Below are 16,399 nucleotides of genomic sequence, written 5' to 3' on the forward strand. Positions count from 1 at the left end.
TCTCGTACTGGCACTGCTGAGGGCTGTGGGAGCCCTACCCTAGACACCGGGGATCGATACATGAGCCCTGTTTACTGTTGTCAGGCCAACACAAACCAGCCTGTTGGAGTATATGGAAGATGAAGGCAAGTTAGTTCTGGGGACGATTTAATTGTTTTCACTGGATGAGGCAGTAGCAGATGCTCATGCACAGGATGGTATCCAAGCTCCAGATTCAGCTTGTGGAAGTTCACGAGCCTCAGCACAATTGCTGGACATTGTGCAGCCTTTCAGTCCCTTTCAGCTGGATGAGCCTCCCAATCAACAAGGCCATCAGGGACCCAGCAAAGCTGGTGTGGCACAGTTCTGCTTCTTGTGCTTCTTCTGCCCCCCCCCCCCCCACCCCCCAAAAAAAGAGAGAGGGCTGAGATGCGTTACTTTGTTCCATCCACTTCATTTTATTCTCGCACCCACCACCTAACTCTTCGGTGATATAAGCAGCTACCGAAAGAACAAGGCAGCAACACCCAAAGACGATTCTGTCTAATAAGGGACACAAGCAGCTCAACCTCCTGGGAAGAAGTCTTCTCTTTCATCTCCCTCCTTTTCAGGATCTGAAACTATCAGATTCTCCTAGCTAAATGTGATTTTACCAATTATGCCAAATGTGACAAAGTGGGAATTTTCTATAATTTGTATGCCTCAGTTTCCCCTATATGCTGCATTGTTACCATTAAAAGGGAGGAAAGGGCTGTTTTCTGTTGGCAGGCTGAGAGACATAGGTGCGGGTGTTGCTTAGCTGTCTGAGCCTTAGTCCCCGTATCAGTGGAGCATCTGAGAAGACAATGACAAATCCAGTCACTTGGACATAGACACCTAGCAACCAACAACTCAGAGGGATATAGATTTCCCCAGATTTCCCCTCTTTCTGCAGAGGAGCTAAGCAACGTTCACCAGCTTGAGAACAAAGGACTTGAGAGGTGGGGGATAAGAGTTGGCTGCTGGAAGGAGTTGGGGCTTTCATCTGGAATCTGGCCAAGGCGGTCAGATGGAGACGCACACACACAGCTTGAACAATGAGGTTCATTACAGCTTCTCTGGGCTAACCAGAGTGGTCTGTGTTTTAACCTTCAGTATTTCTTCGAGTAATTGCTCATATCCATTCCAAGTAGAGGGGGGTAGGTGTGTGTGTGTGTGTGTGTGTGTGTGTGTGTGCGTGCGTGTGCCATGTGCACAGTTGTTGGAAGGGTTTTTCCCTTAGCGGTATCAGTCGGGTCGGTTTAGGTGCCCCCTGGAGTCACGCCTTTATGGCGCCGCATATGCCAACCCACCACCTCCTCAGTTCTGCCAGTGACGGTCGGTGGAGCTGAGTATCTCTTCTCTTGCTTTGGCAAGCATTCCCTGAGTGGTTTCTGTTCTTCCAGCCTGTAAATAGTTAGATAGTACTAGTTGTAGTTCATTTAGTTAGTGTTTGGGACCCTCCCCCCATTTGTTTCCCCCTCTTGGGGTTCAGGGCATGCCTCGATCCCAAGGTTTTAAATCATGTGTGACCTACCACAAATGGATGCCAAAGGGCTGTCTCCACAACACCTGCTTGAAGTGCTGGGGGAATCCCATCAAACAGATCGGTGCAAGATTTGCAAGGGATTCCACCATAGAACCAAGAAGGAAAGGGACTCAGGCTTAAGCAACTCGTCATGAAGGCAGCCCTTTGTCCCCCAACCAGCCCCCAGCCAGCACCTGGCACTCAGCACATCCGTGCGGAGTGAAGCAGCCTTGTTTAGAAGGCTACGGCACCAAGGAAAGACTCTTTGCATAGAAACCCTCAACACGCTCCCTGGCATCGAAGTTCGCATCTTCAGCGGCTGGCACTCACTGGTGCCTCACAAGAAGACTGATAGAGGGCACTCACCCACGATTAGAGCAGCTGGGACAGACAGCGCTAGTGATGTGCATCCCATGCAGGGGCACCCAGGCCTACCTCACAGGAGGCAGCACTGGTGACTTCAGGCCAGCACCAGGGTCCATTGAGTCCAGTGCCAGTGGACTCCCCTGTTAAGGAGTGTCAAGTGGAGGAGTTGGAGCTCCCTTCCACCCCGGACACATTCAAGGCGGCCAGGGACCTGATCGCCATGACTGCACAGCAGTCCCCCGCCAGGCAAGACAGACCTCTGGCACCTCAAGTGAGCGCGGTGCTGTCCAGAGGCAAACCAGCAAGGATGCAACATCACTCGCCTTTCCCTCAGCACCATTCCCCGGCACTGTCCCACTGGGCACTGCTGTAGTCTCCATGCTTGGAGTCTCAGTCATTGGATTCAGAGGTGGAGTCCTACTATTGAGACGCCGCCGGCACTGGTCGGAACGGTGCCACTATAGGCAGGAGGCAGCTCAAGCCGCTCCCCCCACCCCCACCACCCCATGGTGCTACAGCCGGCGCAGTGGCCATTCTGGACCTTGCGGGTGTGCCATTAGGCCCATTGTCCCTACTCCAGGGGCTCCCAATCTGTCACCTCGGAAGGGCATGCTTCTCCGTCGCCCAGGGACTGTCTCCCACCACATGGTACCGAGGCAGGTTCGGACTTCGGCACAGAGACTGTTGCAGATGCCAGCACTGAGGCCATCAGTTCCATCAAGCTGACATGCAATCATGGTACAGGCCTCCTTGGGAACCTCCACCACCTATGCCCTTCCCCCTCACCAATGATTGTATTGGGATCCTTGGGCGACGTACGAATCACATACTTTGCAGGCATCTAGTGTCTCTGAGAGTCTGCCAAACTGTCTCCTACAGCGTTACTGTCCAGGATCATTATCAGTACAGAGTGCTCCCATTCAGCCTCTCGTCCACACCCAGGGTATTCTCCAAGGTTCTCTCTGTCATGGCGGCTTGCCTGCAAACACTGGGTATTGTTATCTACCCATATTTGGATGACTGCTTGCTTAGGGCTTCCTCATTCGAGGACACAGTACGAGCTACCCAGACGACCTTGCACAGCCGAGCCTGCAACTCAACATACAGAAATCAACACTGATCCCTGTACAGTGACTGGAGTTTATCAGTACCAAACTCAATGCAGTACAAGTGAGAGCGTTCTTCCTGCTGCACAGGCTAACCACCCTCACGAATTTCATAGAGACAGTCCTAGCCAGCCCCCAAACATTGGCCAGGAACTGCCTGCAGCTGCTAGGTTATATGGCAGCATGCACCTTTGTCAGTCCAAATGCTCGACTATTCTTGAGGTGTCTTCAGATGTGGCTCCATTCTGTCTATTCCCTGAACAGAGGCAGACTAACCAAACTGCTATCAATGCTCTCCACAATATGGCACTCCCTGGACTGGTGGAAAGACCCATCCAATGTTCGAGCAGACGTTCCATTCATGCAACCACCACCACCGTTGACTCTTATGACAGATGCCTCCCTGATAGGCTGGGGAGCCCGCCTACACAATTGCAAGGTTCAGGGCAAGTGGTCCTCCACAGAATCAGTCCTCCATATCAGTCTTTTGGAGCTGAGGACCGTCAGGAATGTCTGTGCACTCTTTCTACCATTCATCAAGAATACCCACACAAAGGTTATGACACACAATATGACCTGTATGTTTTACATAAATCTCCACGGGGCGATCTCTCTCCCTCTGCACAGAAGCACTCAAACTTTGGACTTGGTGCATCCTTCATAACGTGCTCATATCAGCACCAGGGATACAGAACATGACAGCCAACAGTCTCAGTCAGAACTTTTCTAACAACCACTAATGGGAACTGAATTCAGAGGTGCTTTGCAACATATTCGCCCCTTGGGGAATCCTGACTACAGATCTCTTCGCTACTTACCAGAACAAGAAATGTCCTTGTTACTGTTCCAGGTCCAGTCTGTGGAACCATTCACTGGGAGACACCGTCATCCTCCTGTGGGACACGTGGTATTGTATGCCTTTCCCCTGGTTTCCTCTTCTAGCCAAAGTCCTGCTGAAAATTCAGTGAGACAAAGCAAGTGTTACTCTGATTGTCCCCTCCTGGCCAAGACAAGTCTTGTTCCCTTACGTGGCACAGATGGCAGTATTCCTCTTTGGTCCATTCTTCACCTACTCTCTCAAAATGACCGCCTGATCCTTCACCCCAACCTGCAGATCCTGCGCTTCCATGCTTGGCTCCTTCTTGGTTCCAAGACTTAGAGGTTGAGTGCTCTGACAAGGTGAAAGATGTGTTGCTACACAGATGAAAGTTGACCACTCAACGTACTTATCTACAAAAATGGAAATGATTCCAAATTTGGTGTCATTCTAAGCACGTAGACCCAGCCTCATCCTCCCTCTCTCTGATTTTAGACTACGTTTTAGACCTCAAAAAGTCAAAACTCGCCCAGCTCCCTTATGGTATACTTCACAGCTGTGACAGCCTTCCACCATCAAGTAGCTGGATATTATGTGATCACTCACCCATTGATACATACATTCCTTAAGGGCATTGGGTATCTCTTCCCACATGTGAGACCACATACTCCAACTTGGGATCTTAACCTAATTCTTACAGCTTTGACTAGACCCCCCTTTGAGTACTCTCTGTAGTAACAGACTCCATTCCAAAGCCCAAGCCTTCCATGGGGGATACTGCTGTGAAGTCATCTACAGTGGAGCACCCATAGGGACACTACTAGAAGAAGAAGGAGAGAAAGGGAAAGAAAAGAAACTCACCCTGTGCAGTAACAATGGTTCTTTGAGATGTGTGTCCCTATGGGTGCTCCACAACCTGCCCTCCTCCCCTCTACTTCAGAGTTCTCAATATGTACTCCTGGGGGAGTTCTGCACCAAAAAATAAAAATTTTGCACATAATATATTTTGAAGTTCTGCAAAATTCTGCATATGTTGTCAAAACACACTATAATCCCTCCAGTTTCAATTATTTTGGTTATTTATTTCAAAATACCTGTCAACAAGTATATCAACAATACACACAACAGAAAAGATTCCCCCAGGAGTAGAGAGTTAAAGAAACCCGTATGACAACCCAGTTCCAGTTGAGGGGTGCTGGAGGGGATGCGTGGGCCTCCAGAGTCCAGACACCGGTATTCATCTTTCCCCAGAGCCCAGCTATGGGTTACTCCCTGGCCCCAAAGACCAGACACTGCACCCCTCTTCCCCCAGAGCCCAGCTGTGAGGCACCCCCAGAACCTTTACTCCCCCACAGCTTCCTTACTGTCTCCCCTGGGGATGTGATGTGGTGTAGCCCTTCTTCGCCCTTTGCCACAGCTGGGTCTCCTGCGCCCTCTCCCATCCCCCAGAAAATGAGGATCAAGTAAGGCAGTCAGAGCGTGCAGAGCCTTCATCCCTGCTGAGCTGGGTGCTCTGCTCACTGCGAGCTGGGTGCTCTGCTCACTGCAAGCTGGGCTCTGCAGAGTCTAGTGGCAGCCAGAAGCTCTGTGGTCCCAATTCTACATGAGAAACATGGAATTCTGTGCAAATTCTGCATTGTGCAGTGGCGCAGAATTCCCCGAGGAGTAAATATGGGACTCTGCGGTAGAGAAGGAACTGAGGGAGTTTGTCTGCGCAGTGCTAGATAGCCTCAAGGGAGGGACAGTGCAAGTGCAGGCTGAATGGACCACTGCTATCAAAAATCTCCAATTAGAGGTGCAGGGGCACAGATACACCTACAGTGGAGCACCCATAGGGGAACACATCTCGAAGAACCATTGTTACTCACCTTGTGGTGTAACTTTCTCTTTTTACTTTCACCCTACTACAACTTTTCCTCTATCCTGAGGCTCAGACCTAATTTGTAGAGGTAAAATAACTTTTTTTTATATGAAACAGACTAAATCCCTTCAAATTTATTTGTTTCAGATTATTCAATACATTCAGTGAATCTCTCCAAGAAAGAGGATTTCTTTTTTTCATAGTAGGCCTAGAACCTTAAGGACCTACTAAGGGGCACAATTCATAGGTGCTTCAGGAACTATAATCATTTTTATGTGGGAATTCTGTCATAGAAACTTAAAGGAAAGTTTAATGGAGTTCTTCATAGCTTTTTCAGACATATGCCCTTTGCTCTCACCTCAGATTATCTGCCACCATCTCCAAAGAGTTGCAGTTCATCACTCCTCCCTTACCCCTGCCATCCCAGCTTCTAAAGCTTTTTGGGGGTGATGCAGCAGTGAGAAGAATCTTTCCTCCTTCTGCTCCTCTTATGAGGAACCAAAATTTCTGGGGCTCTTCAGCCCTGAATGGGACCTCCTAACTGAGCTCCTTCTGTCTCAGCCCCGTTCCGCTGGAAAAGTGTCTGTGGGCTGTAACTGCTCCCAGCCCACTGACTCTCTGGGTTAGCTGGCTAGATTTCCTTGGGGTGAATGAGACTTAAGGGTATCTTATGGCCTGACACCCACTCCTGAAGGCCCTGCATTGCAACATCCATTCCTCTTGTCAAGTGAGGCAAGATGTAGCTACTGCTGGAATGGCTTAGTCATTTAAGAGTCACTTCCTGCTGTTCTGGGAGAAGAGTTAACTTGTAACAGTAATCCTTCACATGACAGTGTTTGTGCTATTGCTGGTCTGGCTGAGAATTTTTAGACTTCCTTTTTCTATGAAGCATAAAAAAATTAACTATTTGCTTAACACTAACAGGCATATCTCAATTCTTTCTGAAAACTATTCTCTTGTGTATTACTTTTTTGTTAATGATACAAAATTCCCCAGTTATTTTGCCATTGAAATGTCTTGCTTTATTATATATGTTCAGATACTGGACATGTGAAAAGCCTATGCAGATTTTTAACACAATTTTAAATGTATACATTTCCCCCCCAGAAACTGTTAAAGATTGTCACCGAAAAAAGTAGAGACTACAATATATTTCACTTGGAAAAACTTTATGCAATACTCAGCCAATGTATTTATCGACATCGCAAAGACTATGACAAGACCAAATTAATACAGGTAAACATATATTTAAATATTAAATCACTCTTTTAAATGTTAGATAATAAACTGCATTCTACTTACACAACTGATATTTATGAGTATTCCTAATGTAAGGATTATCTTGTTTCATTTTCACTAATCTGTCCACATCTTAGTAGCCTGTCTGAAATAAATTATTGATCTCCATCTAACGGACATGTATCCATATCACAAAACTACCATCATATTTGGCACAATTGTTGTCAGATTCAGCAGACAAAAAAATTGACTGAATATGGAGACAGTCTCACCCACACAACTTTTTTCAAAACGTTAAACCACATATGTACTCTTCAGAGCCAACATTTTGGAACAAAAAGGGCCCCACTCTGTTATTTCCTCTCTTTTAGCCTGCCAGTGCAGGCATATAATCCAACCTCACCCTGTGGAGGATTAATCTTATTATTTTTGCAAGTATAGTCATTTAAGCTTGTTTTCTGTGTAGTGCTTAGGCTTGTGTTCATGAAGGATTCATCTACAGTAACTCCTCACTTAACATAGTTATGTTCCTGAAAAATGGGCTTTAAGCAAAACAATGTTAAGTGAATCCAATTTCTCCATAAGAGTTAATGTAAATGGGGGGGTTAGGTTCCAGGGAAATTTTTTTTGCCAGACAAAAGGCATTATATACCTTTATTATACCATTCATTATACCATTAAACAAGCAATTTAATACAGGTATTAAACAGATTGACAACCCCCCTATCAGCTCCTCCCTCTCTCCCTCTGCCCCCCAGCACCTCCTGCTTGCCGACGGATCAGCGCCTTCCCCCTGGTCCCTCCGCCTCCTGCCTGCGGCAATCACCTGTCTTGTGGCATTCAAGAGGCTGGGGGGAGAAGCGAGGATGCGGCGCACAGCCTCCCCCCTTCCTCCCCTGCCTGCGGCAATCAGCTGGTTTGCGGCATTCAGGAGGGAGGGGGAGCCTGTGCGCCGCGTCCTCACTCCTCCCTGCAGCTTCCTGAATGCCGCAAACCAGCTGATTGCTCCGGGCAGGAGGCCGGGGGAGCAGGGGGAAGGCGCTGGTCTGCGGGGTCTGCCAGCAGGCAGGAGGCGCTGGGGGATGGGGGGCATAGGGGAGCTGATGGGGGGCTGCCAGCTGTGGACAAAGCAGGCAGCCAAACGACGTTATAGCGGAGCGTTGCACAACTTTAAATGAGCATGTTCTGTAATGGAGCAGGGACGTAAGATCGAAACAACGTTAAGCGAGAGGACGTTAAGTGGGGAGTTACTGTACTTATTAAATATGGAAAAGAAAGGGGTGCTCCTCTTGTTCTTCGAGTGATTGCTTATTTCAATTCGAAGGAGGTGCGTGCACACCGCACGCACGATCGTCGGAAGGATTTTTCCTAGCGGTACCCATCGAGTTGGCTGTGGAGCCCCCTGGAGTGGTGCTTTTATGACCATATATATAGATCCCTTCTGACCCGCCACCTCTTCAGTTCCTTCTTACCACCAGTAACGGTCATTGGAGCAGCTTCCCTCTTGCGTCAGCAAGCGATTCCATAGTGGACTCTGTTTTTCTCCCTGTAAATAGTTTGAAAGTATAGTTAGTAATAAAGTTATAGTTACTGATAAGTACAGTAGTTAAGTTTTAGTTGGGGGTCCTCCCCAGATGAGCTGGTAGCAGGCACTTCCACCACACCTGCCCGCTGTGGACACCAGGGCCCATCAAGACCTGCTCAGGAGGGTGGCCCAGAACCTGAACTTGCAGGCAGAAGAGGTCTCTGAGGACATGGATCTCATGGTGGATATTATGTCCCCTGAAGGGACCTCAAGGGTAGCTCTGCCCCGCATCAGAATTATTCAGAATATCACCAACATGCTGTGGCACACACCCGTCTCTAATCCGGGATCTGCCTTTCTACTGCTCTGGCCTTTAGCGGGAACAGACTGACTCAAGGCTTCATAGCCTTAAGGACTCGCGGGTGACCCTCAAGTCTTTGGGGCTGCACATGCTGGCCCCTCAAAGAAACATTTAAGCCCCAGGCCGCTCCACACTTCTATTCTGCCCATCCTAGATAGGACTACAGCAGAAAGTAGGGCAGAAGTAACAGGAGGTGCCCATCTCAGTCCTCCTCCAGCCAAGGCCAGGGCTCAATTAAGCAGCCTTCAAGCTCAAAGCCAAACTTTTGAAGGTGCGCCTGAGGATGGAACACCAGTTCAATGCCCAGATCCTTCCCCCTCCCTTTGTGAACCATCTATCCCATTTCTAGCATGCCTGGGCTCAAATAACCTCAGCATGGTAGAATTGGGATATTCTCTCCAATTCTGTTTCCTTCCACCCTCCCTCCCACCCATCCCCCTCTCTCTTCAGGGACCCTTCTCATGAGCAACTTCTAGTGCAGGAGGTGCAAACACTTCTACAGCTTGGGACAGTAGAGGAGGTTCCTCTGGAGTTCAGGGGCAGGGGATACTACTACCGTTACTACTTAATCTCCAAAGCCAAGGGTGGGCTCAGGCCCATTTTAGACTGCGAAACCTCCAACAAATTCATGAAGAAATTGAAGTTCCGCATGGTCTCCCTGGCTTCCATCATTCCCTCTCTGAATCTGGGGGACTGGTATGCCGCCCTCGACTTGAAGGACGTGTACATCCACATCTCCATAATCCCTTCCCACAGACAGTTTCTGCGATTTGTGGTCAGCAGCACACACTGTCAGTTCACGGTCCTCCCCTTCGGCCTATTGGTGGCCCCTTGGGTGTTCACCAAGTGCATGATGGCCTTTCTTCAAAAGAGTCAGGTGCAAATCTTCCCATACCTAGATGACTGGCTCATCAAGGGCCAGTCCTGAGCCCAGGTGGAGGAACACATGAACCTGGTATGTCTTCTGTTCCTCAAACTCTGTCTCATCCTCAATGTGGTGAAGTCAACTGTAGCTCCCACTCAGAGAATAGAATTCATCGGGGGCCTCTTGGACTCCACCGAGGCCAGGGTGTTCCTCCAAGAGTCTCATTTTCTGGCCATGAGCACCATCTCCACCGGTTCCACACCACAACAGCCAGAAATTGCCTAAAATTGCTCAGACATATGGCAGCGTGTACTTATGTAGTGCAGCATGCAAGGCTGCGCCTATGTCCCCTTCAGGCGTGGCTGGTCCAAGTGTACAGGCCGAACTGGGACCATCTAGTCAGACTGGTCACACACACTCCTTGGGTTCTCGAGTCTCTCCAGTGGTGGCTCGATCCACAGGCAGTCTGTGCGGGACTACCCTTCTCCAAACCTCAGCTGTTGCTAGTCACAGATGCACTGGCACTGGGGTGGGGAGCGTACCTGGGCGACCTCAGAACTCAAAGCCTATGGTCCCAAGCGGAACTATCGCTCCATATCAATGTCAGGGAGCTGCGTGCAGTGCGTCTAGCTTGCCAGATGTTTCGCGCCCATCTTCAGAGCAAATGTGTATCGGTGTTGACGGACAACACCACAGCGCTGTTCTATATAAACAAACAGGGTGGTGCTCGCTCCTCTCCCCTGTGCCAGGAAGCCCTCAGGTTGTGCGACTTTTGCATTGCACACCCAATACAGTTGGAGGCGTCGTATTTGCTGGGCACACGCAACGAACTGGCTGATTGCCTCATCAGATCCTTCCATGGCCACGAATGGTCTCTAAAACCGGATGTTGTCAGCAATATCTTCCTGAGGTGAGGATCTCCCCAGGTATACCTGTTCACGACATGAAGCAATAGGAAGTGCCAGGAGTTCTGCTCCTTCCTGAATCTCAGCCCCAGCTTGATTGCAGACGCCTTTCTCCTCTCGTGGACAAGGGTGCTTGCTATACATGTTCTCACCATTTCCTCTCATCCACAAGGTCCTCCTCAAGGTCTGGCAGGACAAGGCATCGCTGATTCGCATGGCCCCGCCAACACTGGTTTTCCACGCTGTTGGACCTCTCTGTGGACACGCCAATGACCTTGTCCATGATTCCAGACCTCATCACACAGGACCATGGCTGCCTTCAGCTCCCTAACCTGGGGTCTCTCCACATCACCATGTGGAAACTACGTGACCTAAATTTGTTAGTGCTCCAATTTGGTTAGAGAGGTTCTCCTTGGCAGTAGAAAGCCCTCCACTTGTGCCACTTATTTGGCCAAGTGGAAAAGGTTCTCTTTGGTCCTCACAGAAGGGCACTTCTCCACTGCAGTCCTCAATCCCCTTTATACTGGACTACTTACTCTACTTAAAGCAGCCAGGGCTGGCAGTCTCGTCAATCAAGGTGCACCTGGCTGCTATTTCTGCTTTCCACCTGGGTGCAGCAGGGCGGTCAGTATTTGCTAACCCCATGGTTGGACGCTTCCTTAAAGGGCTAGACAGGCTGTACCCATAGGTGCAGCAACCGGCCCGATAACCTGGTCCTCTCAAGGCTCATAGGCCCCCCTTTGAACCTCTAGCAACTTGTTCTCTGCTTTTTCTCTCTTGGAAAGTGGAATTTCTTGTGACTATAACTGCAGCCAGAAGAGTGTCTGAGCTCAGCTTTAATGTCTGAGCCCCTTTACACAATGTTTTATAAGCACAAGGAGCAGTTGCAGCCGGACCCAGCCTTTCTCCCTAAAGTAGTCTCACAATTTCATGCAAATCAGGACATCTTTCTACCGGTGTTCTTCCCTGACGCATGCTCCATTCCCTAGATGTTAGACGGGCACTGGCTTTTTACATTGAGCAGACAAAGCTATTTAGGAAGTCAACACAACTCTTCATCGCCATTGCTGAAAAAATTAAAAGGACTGCCAGTCTCATCCTAATGAATCTCTTCTTGGATCACAGCCTGTATCAGGACGTGCTATGACCTGGCAAAGATACCAGCCCCAGCATTGACGATGCACCTCATGAGAGTGCAAGCTTCATCTACGGCGTTCCTAGTGTAGGTCCCCATTCAGGATGTCTGCAGAGTGGCTACGTGATAGTCTGTTCACACCTTTACGTCGCACTATGTCACACAGCAGGCTAGAGACAATGCCACGTTTGGGAGAGCAGTGCTGCAGTCTGCCAATTGGTGAACTCTGACCCCTCCTCTGGGGGACTAGTTGGAAGTCATCTACTTGGAACTGACATGAGCAATTATTCGAAGAAAAAATGGCTACCTACCTTTCGTAACTGTTCTTCAAGACGTGTTGCTCATATCCTTTCCAAGACCCACCCGCCTCCCCTCTGTCGGAGTATCCGGCAAGAAAGAACTGAAGAGGCGGCAGGTTGGCAGAGACCTATGTACACTGCCATGAAGGCGCCACTCCAAGGGGCTCCACAGCTGACCCAACTGGTACCACTAGGGAAAAACCTTCCAACAATCATGCATGCGGCATGCACACCTACTTGGAATGGACATGAGCAACACATCTCAAAGAACAACAGTTACGAAAGGTAGGTAACCGTTTTTTTCACTAAACTCTCTCAATTTTGGGCTAACGTGTCCAATTCTTGAACATCTTTAATGTCTGTCTTAAAGAATGTTTTCTGCCTGTGCAGATTTACAATAACTACGCAGAGAGCATGATTCTCAAACTCTTTCTCATGAAGAGGCTTTATGTTCAGCCAGACTTGAGCTGAAATCTTCAGGAGGCATCAAAGGTCCACATCAGGCAATTCCAACACTGAGACTCTTAGGTGGTCTGAAATCTAGTCTTTAGATCCAAAATGCATGGATGTTTGTCCTAGTGTTTGAGCTGTTCATCTATGAATGGCTCCAGTTGCTCTGCTGAGCCTTCTACAACTTCTCTTAAAAGAAAGATTTCCTCCTCCACGCACTGGTCCTCCAGATCCAGTCTTCCACGTCTGATGATCAGAAAGGATCCTCTGTTCTGATTGTTTGGATCCAACGAGGCCATCTGCATTCTTGCACAATGTCCTGAAATGGATGCCTTTCTCGACCCAGAATCCATCCATAGTGATATGGTTCGAGCATGAGAAGGGAACTCATTTAGAACATTGGGCTCATGGAACCCAAGGAATGCAGAATGCACAAGTCTTTTGGAGTTCAGGGCTATCGGGTTATTTTATGTTTTCCTCTAATCCAAAGAAGGAAAGGCAGTGCAGATTGCCCTAGTATTATTTGGGAAAATGTGGTGGTTGAACAGGCAAGGAGAAAGCTCTGTCTTCTTCTTGTGTCAAGAGGCAGAATGTCTGGGAATAATGATACTATCTGAATAGACTAATTCCTTCAGCTCTAGTCTGTTCTACCTGTAACTGGTTGCTTGCATGGCCACTGAAAGTATTGCCTCTGCAGATCAGCCCTTGACTCTCCATCTTTCCCTTTTTTCTGGATATGTAAGGATGTGTCTGAAGCTAGAGAGGAAAGGACAGTTAGGTGGCTTTGATGCCATTGATTCTAGAATCCTGAATGTGAATGTGTCCAGAAAGGACTGTGTATCTCATGTGGCAGGGCACATAACTCTACAGTATAGATATGCAAAGGCAATACATTTGGAGAAAAACTGTTACTGGTGAGTAACCTTTTTCTTATTATAGTTATTTTAGCTGAATTTGTCAAATATATACAATGGTTAGTGATTTCTATAGTTTTTCAAGATTTGTAAATATCATTATATAATATAAATAAAATAACAGTTTCCACTCATGCTTGTTGTTTTTTGTTCTCTTTCAGGAAATGAAAAAAGAAATTGCAGTCTTCAAGCAAACTGAAGATGATAATATCTAAAATTAACTGATTTCTACTTTTCTAATCTTTTACTTTAATTTTATGGTCCTTTGTTACCTGTGCATAGTTCAATATCAGAGTGCATATACATGTATAAATATATTAAACTATATTGAGACAAGATCAAGTAAAGTCTTTAAACTGCTTATTTCTAATTGTGGTTTTTTTAATGCTACCTTTAGTATGATAATTAGTAAAATGGAAGAGCAGGAGGGCTTTTGGTCTATTGAGATCAGTCTGCCCAGCAGTCCCCTCTCATGTGTTCACTCAAAGAGCTGCATAAGTCAATTAAGATATACTGTACAATTATGACGACAAAAATATGAAAAAATACAAAGTAATGTATTTAAAATTGTGCAAAATATCTGAGTAATATTTGATTATGTAACTACGGAGTTGTGTAATGCACAAGCAGAAAGGGGCAGTCACAGATTTGCTTGCAAATTGACGTAGCATGTCATGATTTTGAGATCTTAATGATTCAGCCTTAATGTGTGTGAAGTTTTTTTGTGGGGAGGGGTTCACCCTACAGAATATAGATCAGTATTGTTTGGTGCTGTATTAGAAGTTGGATCATCTAGTTGATTTTTCTGTACTCTAACCACAGGATAAATTGATGTTACAATCTCAGTTCTTTAAGACTGAAAACATAAGCATGTGATTCTTTCACAATTTAGAATAACTATTTAGCACTTATACATCAATTAATACTGTGGCAAAGAGCAGACATGATGCCGGGGGGGGCATGTATGTGGTGGATCCAGTTCTTCAGGAGCCTTAGAGGGAGAGGGTGAGCTATGGCCTGCTGCCACAAACTGCTGACCCTTGTTCTACCAGAGTATGAGGTTTTGAGTAAGATAGGCATTGCTGAGGCTTTGACATACCTCTCCCATATGCTTGGAGCCATGACTTCACTGTGGAAGGCTCAAGCAGAAACATGCAGATTCTCTAACACTCAAATGAGTGGCAGCCAGCTTGGGATGCTACCTTTCTTCTGTAAACAACCAAGAGAAATATCATATATACACAGCATCCAAAAAATACCCTGCATGACTCTTCAGGGCAGGAAGCCTGTGGTTTGCAAGGAACTCTATTTTAATTTTTTTTAAAACCTGTGTTTTTCAAGCATTATTTAGACGCAAGGTTTCCTGCACATGCCTCATTTGAGGATGTTATAAGATCTAAACAGATTTCTGGATAAAACCAAATATTAAAAGCGTTACATAAAACCAAAAAACATTTCTTAGGTTTTGGAAACCCAAGTTTGGTGCAGCAGTAGCTGCACCAGTGAAAGACATCACACCTTCAGAAAAGGATTTATTTCCCAAAGACCCTGTAAATCAGGGGTCTCCAAACTTTTTGAATCGCGCACCCCCAGGGCCACGAATGGTTGTGCGCACTCAACTTTGGAGACACTGCTGTAGACCACACAAAGTGAAGACACCCCCCAGAAATTTCAAAGCCTCAACTATAGCCATTTCCTACGCTTAGGCCTGGTCTAAACTCTAAAGCTGGCTCAACGTAAGTCGCCTTGCATCAACCTACTTGTGCACTAAAATTTGTCTCTGGGCGGCATAAGCACCCAATGATGGTGACAAAGTAAAAGCACCTTCCCTAATGACATAGAGCTATGGTTGACCTACTGAGGTGAACTTTGTGTGAGTATAGCCAGGGCATGACCTGTGTTGACCCTGTAGCAGCAGTCCCACAATGTCCCCATTCCCTACGACAGTGATCACTCTGGTCACAATTTTAAACTCTATTGCCCAGGGCTCACGGAGACTGGAAGCCATTTCCCCAAGTCCCCTGTGTATTTTTGAAATCCTTTTTCCTGATTTTTCCACCTTGTTGAGTGCACCTAGGAGCTCTCCTTTGTTATGTGCAACTGACCATGTACAGCAAGCACGACAATTCAGAGCTTCAGCAAAACAGTTTAATATTTATAAATGCTCAATTACTAACAGCACCCAAAGCTTCAGGCCCAGAGAACAGTCTAGCACAGAACGCGAGTGAGGCTGACTGTTACAAGTGCTCTTCCAAAGCCTTCGTCAACTGCATAGCTCCATGTCGGGTTCTTGCAACGGCCCTTGTGTCTGGCTGCTCAAAGCCACTCCACCTCCATCCTAGCAGTAGCTTTCCCCCTTTGCATGACAGATATTACACAGAATGCAACAAGCAGCTATAATCATTGGGATGTTTTTCTCACAGAGATCCAATCTTGTGAGTAAACGTTGACGGCGTTCCTTTAGTCTTCCAAAAACGCATTCAGTGGTCATTCTGCATGTGCTAAGCTGGTAGCTGACTCTTTCCTTGATGCTGTCAAGGTAGCCAGTGTAGAACTTCATGAGCAAGTGGTAGGCTAGGTCACCCAGAATCACTACTGGTATTTCAATACCAATGGTAATCTGCCAGTCAGGAAAGAATGTCCCGCTTTCAACTTTCTGAACAGCCCTTTGTTCTTAAACCTACAAGTTTCATCCATCTTCCCTGACCAGTCCACATTGATATCAGTGAATTCCCAATTAATCAACCCTTGCATAACAATGGAAAAGTAGCCCTTTCTGTTTTATGTGCTCTGTGGCAAAGTGGGCTGATCCCAAAGTAGGTATATGTGCTCTGTCAATCCCCCTACCACAGTTTGGGAACCCTATTGCTACAGTCCATCCACTATGTTTGCACACTGCCTGTCCTGTGTAGCAGGAGAAGATTAATGGCCTTACACATTTGCATGACAATGGCCCCCACTGTGGATTTTCAAACTGTGGAAGCTTGCAATGCCAGTGGGAAATCCTTTAGAGTGTGATCACCACTCCTCT

General features: G+C 47.2%; 1 protein-coding gene across 2 annotated transcripts in view; it reads left to right on the forward strand.

Annotated features, from left to right (window-relative positions):
• The window catches only part of ATAD2 (ATPase family AAA domain containing 2), a 94,806-nt gene extending 81,075 nt beyond the window's left edge, over positions 1 to 13,731 (forward strand). For both annotated transcript variants that reach the window (XM_077809832.1, XM_077809831.1), the window contains 2 exons: positions 6,783 to 6,911; positions 13,530 to 13,731. In XM_077809832.1, coding sequence (XP_077665958.1) covers positions 6,783 to 6,911; positions 13,530 to 13,583 — 183 coding nt within the window. In that variant the 3' untranslated portion in view covers positions 13,584 to 13,731. The remainder of the gene's footprint in view (positions 1 to 6,782; positions 6,912 to 13,529) is intronic.
• The last annotated feature ends 2,668 nt before the right edge of the window (positions 13,732 to 16,399 follow it).

The sequence above is a fragment of the Eretmochelys imbricata genome, chromosome 2 (assembly GCF_965152235.1).
Source record: "Eretmochelys imbricata isolate rEreImb1 chromosome 2, rEreImb1.hap1, whole genome shotgun sequence".
Taxonomy (NCBI): Eukaryota; Metazoa; Chordata; order Testudines; family Cheloniidae; genus Eretmochelys; species Eretmochelys imbricata.